The sequence below is a fragment of the Eublepharis macularius genome, chromosome 7 (assembly GCF_028583425.1).
Source record: "Eublepharis macularius isolate TG4126 chromosome 7, MPM_Emac_v1.0, whole genome shotgun sequence".
In the NCBI taxonomy this organism is placed as follows: domain Eukaryota; kingdom Metazoa; phylum Chordata; class Lepidosauria; order Squamata; family Eublepharidae; genus Eublepharis; species Eublepharis macularius.
In genome coordinates, this window is record NC_072796.1 from 45,036,569 (window position 1) to 45,043,879 (window position 7,311).

The 7,311-nt window shown below is 47.4% G+C and overlaps 1 protein-coding gene across 1 annotated transcript; it reads left to right on the top strand.

Moving 5' to 3' along the window:
* The first annotated feature begins 737 nt into the window (after positions 1–737).
* LOC129333546 (tubulin beta-2 chain) lies at positions 738–7,108 on the top strand. The gene is made up of 4 exons (XM_054985273.1): positions 738–881; positions 2,970–3,078; positions 3,421–3,531; positions 5,831–7,108. Exons 1-4 carry the CDS (start codon positions 825–827, stop codon positions 6,889–6,891), a joined length of 1,338 nt encoding a protein of 445 aa, XP_054841248.1. The 5' UTR covers positions 738–824; the 3' UTR covers positions 6,892–7,108.
* Positions 7,109–7,311: the final 203 nt, after the last annotated feature.

Consider the following 7,311-nt stretch of genomic DNA (forward strand, 5'->3'; position numbering starts at 1 on the left):
CGAGCCCTCAGTTCCCGTGGAATAGCATCCCATTGTGTCTTAGAGGAAGGGAGACCTGAGGGAGGGAGGGGCTGCCACTATGGTTACCTAGCGACTACTGGCTGCGATATTACGAGTGTTGTATTGCGATCTGCCGAATCGCCTTCCAAACACTAATGCAACGAAGGGAGTCCAGATTGTAAAGCGCCTAGACCTTATTGTTTCGAAGGAAATCTTTAAAAATACGCTCCCTTTCTGTGCCTGTATGTATGACCAGCTACATTTTTGGCAACGAAGCATCACCTTCCTTTCCTGCCTACCCGCCGTTTAGCTCTGTCTTGAGGGGGAGGGGGGTGGCTCTTTTCCCCCTTACCAGCAGCCTACAGGTTTTAGTAGATGCGGCTTTGCCTAGCGATCAGCTGCGCATCACGATGCTGCGAACAGCACAGGAGCACAGCTGGGAAAGAAAAGGGCACCTCTAGATGCCAAAGCAGCTGGCAACGGGAGAGCACTGGCGGGCCTCCGGCCAGGCGACGCCGTTGTCTTGTTCCTACCTTCCCCCCCCCCCAACCCCTAAGTTCAGGGGTTCCCCGTCCAGGGGCGCGCAGGTCCCTTCCCCCGAGCCTCTCCCTGCATTACATCACCCAAGCGGAGGGGGCGGGCCGTGGGGAAAGGGGGCGAGGTTCCGAAGCGTAAGGGCGGGGCCTCCTAATCTCATAAAAGAGCCGCGCAAAAACGCCGCTGGTTCTCTGCTGCCGGTTTCACAGTGAGCGGAAGGTTGGTTGTGACGGGGAGGTCGAAGGGGCCAGCGAGTGGGTGGGTGTGCCCGGAGCCAAGCCGAAGCCATGCGTGAGATCGTGCATATCCAGGCCGGCCAGTGTGGGAACCAGATCGGCGCCAAGGTATGGGCGGGGGGGCGGGGCGGGTAGCTGTTACGGAGGGTTCCTCTTCTGTAGCCCGTCGTTCACAGGTGCAAAACTGCGTAGAAGCCTCGTGTCTCGTGATTTCATTGTGCTTTTGCTACCGTTTCCCTTCCTTCTGCGAGCTGTTTTGCTAGGGTGGGAGCCAGTCGGTGTAGCCCTTTCCTTTGTTCCTCGTTCCCTTAAGGGATTCTGGTTGGGTCTGGTACCGTCTTTGCTGCCTTAGCGCGAGAAGCGCAATCGGAGCAAGCAGAAAACTCTGTCGCTATTGTGTGAGCGGTGACAATTGTCCCCGTCCACATCGGACGGAAGAAGAAGCCCCCGCAGCTGCCCCCCCCCAGCTAGGATGCTGAGAGCGGGGAGGTCGGACTCGGCTGTAAAGAAGCGCTCTTTGGACCACGCCCTTGTGCACGTTCTGCTCTCCCTCGATCCCCCTCTAGCCCAGCGGTGGTCGGATTTTAGCTGCTGGTGCCCCAGTCCTAAAAGCACCTTTTCTGACATGGCAGTGAGCTAGCCGATATCTGCGGTGGATCTATTTTGTTACAGCCAAATACCCTGACCTTGGTATATGGGGTTGCCTGTGGCTTTCTAGGTACTGTCTTTTAGTCCTCATTTTTTTAAAAAAAAACCCTCTGTAACTATATTATATGCTAGCCAGTTCTTGCTACTTGGATGTGTTGAGTTTTTTAATCTCATACTGTATTGTGCTAGGGCCAAGGCATGTAATTATGTTTTATCAACTTCTCCTGGATGATGTTATGAAAAATTTAAATTAAAGGGTTCGTTTTAAAAGTTGCTTTTCTGGGAAGGCTTGGTATAGAGAAAGGAAGAAGATTTAGAAAACATTTTGGCCAAAGTGATGCAGCAATTATAGTCTCAAGGTTACAGTTCTTCTATGAGAATGGTCTTTCCCAAGATCCAGGGAAGCTTCATGAGGCACCATGCAGTGTCCAGCTGCCCATAGCACAACCCTCCACCCAACAGAATTGAGGGTCTGCTCTTTGAATTCTCCACACCAGGGACCGCCATCTTGGCCATCCTGTTCCAAACATGTTCTACAGCGCTCAAGAAATGTTGGCTCACTTGAGAATGAGGGTTTGTTTCTTAGAGGTCCAAAATACCCTCTTGGCTCGAACTGGATGGTGAAAAGGTGGACTTTTCCCACCACTTCATAGAGAAGATGGTGGTTCTAATACAAGCTTGTGACAGAGTACTGCACCAGGAGGTGGCAGCTCTGGGTGATCCCATGAATGCGGAGAATAAGGGTGTTTAAATGCTCCATTTTGCCTTCTCCCCTCCCTGCCACTGGCTGTACCTTTGGAAGGAACAGCTCTGCAGCTGTCTCAGCTCTAGTTGTGCACAAGTGTTCAGAAAATATTTTTAGCACAAAGGGCTGGTATTTAAGTGCTTAATGCCCATATCGATTAGCGCTTAAAAGGAAACAGCAAATCGCCCACTGTATTGTTCCCCATGTGGGTGGTTGCAGGGCTATTTCTTTGTGAAAAGAGAGCTCCCTAGTTCAACAGAGTGGTCGGGAAGGTATCTATCTCTTGGAGCCAAGCTACAAATGACGAATTACACTAGGATTGCGCATGAAGGGAGTCGCAATGTTAGCTGGGAAGTTGAGTTTTAAAAGAGATTGGAAGGCTTTGTCAGTTTCTCCTCTCTACAGAGCCTAGAGATAGCTCCTCAGAGGGTTTGTTAATTTCTTCTTTGCCTCTGGAAGGCTCTGTCAGTTTCATCTCCCCTTCTAGGAGGTGAAGAGGAAATTAACAAACCCTCTGAGGAGCAATCTCCCCTGCTCTGTAGAGAGGGGGAATTGATAACACCTTCTTTTAAAACTCAGCTTCCCAGCTAACATTGCGACTCCCTTCGCATGCAATCCTAGTGTAATCTGTCACTTGTAGCTTGGCTCTTGGTTCACCTGGTTTGGTTTGCAGCTTTTTGCAGGGAAGCCTGCTGCAGTGACAGCGGATTTTGCACAAGGCACGCTAGCCACAGCACATGTTGCGTGGGCTTCCTTGGCATTTCAAAGGCAGTTGCTAACAGCTCTCCACAATCCCATTCCAGTTCTGGGAAGTCATCAGTGACGAGCATGGAATTGACCCCACTGGCAGCTACCATGGAGACAGCGATCTGCAGCTGGAGAGGATCAACGTCTACTACAATGAAGCAACTGGTAACCTTTTTAAAAAACTGAAGATAAAATTCTGCATAAGTGCACTCCATGGTACAAGCACAGAGCGCTGCATGTTGAATCACTGACAGAGCAGCCCCATTAAAGAGTTGTGGGGAATTCTTGATGAAGCATTCCTGCCTGTTTAAAATTCAGGCCCCTTGTTTCATTAGCATGTCCCCTTTAAATAGGCACCTCCCCCTTCTTTTATCTGTCTGGAGAGTAGCTGAGTGTCTCCTGTGAATAGTAATGAGGTTGCCAAGACTACAGGAGCTGCCTTGTTCCTTTTTTAAAAAAATCTGCTGACAGCATGTCTGTGATGCTTGCTTTTGTTTCCTCCCACAGGTAACAAGTTTGTACCCCGTGCCATCCTGGTTGATTTGGAGCCTGGCACTATGGATTCAGTCAGGTCTGGACCTTTTGGCCAGATCTTTAGACCAGACAACTTTGTCTTTGGTATGTACTTTTGACATAGCTGTTGGCCTAACAACAGGGTGACCCTCACCATTAAATATTGTGCAGATGGATTTATGGTTGAGTTGTCAGAGAGAAAACCTGTGGTCAGATCTCCACTTGGCTATTGAGGTAGCCACAGGCTGGCTTGGGTTTTAATGGGGATCTAATGGCCACATGATTCCACGCATGTTGCTCTGAGTTCATTGGTGAGGGGGAAGCAAGGGCAAATAGTTAATACAAAGGGTGGTTCTGTATTGGGGAAGGGAATCATAAATCTAGATGCCCTTCCTTTGCTAAGAGCCTGGTCTTGTGGGCTACAAAGCGAGGTGTTACCTTTGTTGAACCTCCTGATACTCAAAATGCCAGAGCTATCAAGTTAACAGTGTTTTTCAGGCAGAAGCATTTAAAGCACACAACCTATTGATGTGTGCTTGGCCAACTGTAACCTGGTAAGCTGAGTGTTCTTTAAAACAAAGAAAGGCAAGTTTATTAGCTGAGGCCTGCCTTTCTTATTTTTATCTGTTAGAATAAAATGTTACCTAAGCAGAGAAGTTGCATTTGGCAAATCGCCTTCTCACTATGTGACTTGAAGAATATGACTGTTTAGCAGAATGCCTTCAGAACTGAAGCCCTTTAAAAAGAGCTCAAAGTTTTAAATGTAATTGCCCTCTTGGTGAACCAGTTCCTGAGGTTTTCTGCTACTATTTTGGACCACTAATCTTGCTCAAATGCTTGGCAAGTTTCTTGTCATTTCCCATTTTTAAAGATTTTATTTCCCTCCCTTTCTACTGAGGGATCATAACCACGGCCTTTTCATCACCTGAGCACAAATCAGAACATGCATATGATAAAAACCAAGAAGTGTTCACTGCCTATATTATGGGTGTCTACAGCTTGAGAGCCAGTTTGGTATAGTGGTTAAGAGCAGCAGGACTCTAATCTGGAGAACTGAGTTCTCCCCAAGGTCCTCTGCTAGAAGCCAGCTGGGTGACCTTGGGTCAGTCACAGCTCTCTCAGCCCTACCCTACCTCACAGGGTGATGGTCCTGAGGATTATAACAACACACTTTGTAAACCACTCTGAGTGAGCATTAAGTTGTTTTGAAGGGTGATACATAAATTGAATGTTGTTATTACATAAGAATTGTCCAATTGGTTCTTGTGCAGAGTTTCTGCCATTGGTGACTTTTACAGTAGGAATAAGATGCCCACTTGGAGCAGTTCTGTGTTTGGAGAAACATGTTGCATGCCCAAAATAACAATTTAAGGAAAAGCTTTCGCATGACTCCTGCACAGAAATGGGTGAGCTGTTCCTATATTTGAAGCTTCTGTATATCATCATGGGAGATGCCACCACCTCCCAACACAAACACAGATTAAAACGGAAGTGCAAACATCAAATTTTGCTCAAATTTGGCTTTAGATGATTTTGAGAGAAGGTGTCAGGAGTTGCATGTGCCATGTTCTTGTCTTCATACTAGATAAAACATGGTCCTCCAGTAGTTGTACAAATGTGTAGAATCCCCACAATGTGTACTCTTGAGCATAACCTGGATGGGGCTCCTTAGTAACCAGCATATGCCTTCTTCAGCTCTTTGTCCTCAAATACATTCTTTCAGATACATCTCTATAGTCCCCCCTACCTCTGTACTCACTGAAATCTGCTTTTCCAGTTGAGGAAGGGGAATCTTTTTGTAAGAGGTGCTCTGATCAATGTGATCCTATTGTCCCCTGGGTATTTTAGTTTCATTTACTAGATTTATATCCTGATGGTTCTTCCATCAGGGAACCAAGGAGATGGACTTACTTTGCTCAACCAGGTTCATATATGCATAGCTGGTAGATTGTAAGCCTTCCAAGAATACTGTGGTCACCATCATGCAAACATCTGCCTATACATTAGTGGTGCAGGGAATTAACTGAGGTTTAGAAGTTCCCCAAACTAAACCACATGCCAGAAGCACATAAGAGGTGCCTTGTGAAATAAGACTACTACTAATCTACTCCAAAATCCTATTTTGCATAGCTGTCACCTGGAGGACTGATAGGGAGCCCACCTCCTGGTATTAGCATCAGAGTCCTCTTTACACATTGGATTTATAGGCTATTGATAAACATATTCTCCATGAATCCATCAAATTCCCTTTTTATGCCATGTTTAAAAGAAGCAGTGACATCCCACAATCTTTCAGACAGTGGTTGAGCTATAAAATGCTGTCTTGAAAAGGTGCCTACTGTACATTCACTTTTGCAGGAAAAACAGTTGCTGATGATTCTGCATTTTTTGCTTCTCCCTATAGGCCAGAGTGGTGCTGGGAACAACTGGGCCAAAGGCCACTATACAGAGGGAGCTGAGCTAGTGGACTCTGTGTTGGACGTGGTAAGGAAGGAGTCGGAGAGCTGCGACTGCTTGCAGGGCTTCCAGCTGACCCACTCCCTGGGTGGCGGCACTGGGTCTGGCATGGGAACGCTCCTCATCAGCAAGATTAGGGAGGAGTATCCAGATCGAATCATGAACACGTTCAGTGTGATGCCATCTCCCAAGGTTTCAGACACAGTCGTTGAACCATACAATGCCACCCTATCCGTCCATCAGCTGGTGGAGAATACAGATGAAACATATTGCATTGACAACGAGGCTTTGTACGACATTTGCTTCCGCACACTGAAACTGACAACTCCTACCTATGGGGATCTCAACCATCTGGTCTCTGCCACCATGAGCGGGGTGACCACCTGCCTCCGGTTTCCTGGCCAACTGAATGCTGACCTTCGCAAACTGGCAGTCAACATGGTGCCTTTCCCTCGCCTGCACTTCTTCATGCCGGGGTTTGCTCCCCTCACTAGCCGTGGCAGCCAGCAATACCGTGCCCTGACGGTGCCGGAGCTCACCCAGCAGATGTTTGATTCCAAAAACATGATGGCCGCCTGCGACCCGCGCCATGGCCGCTATCTTACGGTGGCTGCCATTTTCCGGGGAAGAATGTCCATGAAGGAAGTGGACGAACAGATGCTCAATGTCCAGAACAAAAACAGCAGCTACTTTGTGGAATGGATCCCCAACAACGTGAAGACGGCCGTGTGTGACATTCCACCCCGAGGCCTCAAAATGTCTGCCACATTCATCGGCAACAGCACAGCCATCCAGGAGTTGTTCAAGAGAATCTCTGAGCAGTTCACAGCCATGTTCCGGCGCAAGGCCTTCTTGCACTGGTACACCGGCGAGGGCATGGATGAAATGGAGTTCACGGAAGCTGAGAGCAATATGAATGACCTGGTCTCTGAATACCAGCAATATCAAGATGCTACTGCTGACGAGCAAGGTGAATTTGAAGAGGAAGGAGAGGAGGATGAGGCTTAGGGTTGAGTAGGTTCAGTGCAATTGGACTAATGTGCAGGGTGAGATCTGTTCAGCTGTACTGATGCATGCTTTTCAATTACTCTTGGTGCTTTCACTGTTGCCTCTGTCAGCAGTTTTTGTGACCTTGACTCTTTATGTAACAGTAGCAAAAGGCTTCTGAAAAAGTCTTGTGTCTAAATGTCTCATCTCAAACATAAAGGGCATTTGTGTTTCACAATGGTGTCTGGATTCTTTTCTTCTCTAATAAAACTACCGAGTAACGCTGGATTGAATTCAAAGAATGCTGGAAAGCTCATTATTAAGTTACTTTTGCCTGTGTGTAAATGCGATCAGATTTCCTGCCAGTAAATAAATAACCAGTTGTTTTGAGGAAGGCTTGTGGGCTGCATGCCATTGCAATCCTTTTTATTTTTTTCACTT

What these genes read in the sequence shown, in the direction of transcription:
- LOC129333546 (XM_054985273.1), top strand. Translation starts at nt 825, where the DNA reads ATGCGTGAGATCGTGCATATCCAGGCCGGCCAGTGTGGGAACCAGATC. An exon ending in CTACTACAATGAAGCAACTG is followed by an intron (nt 3,079 to 3,420) that starts GTAACCTTTTTA and finishes TTCCTCCCACAG; the next exon opens with GTAACAAGTTTGTACCCCGT. An exon ending in ACCAGACAACTTTGTCTTTG is followed by an intron (nt 3,532 to 5,830) that starts GTATGTACTTTT and finishes TTCTCCCTATAG; the next exon opens with GCCAGAGTGGTGCTGGGAAC.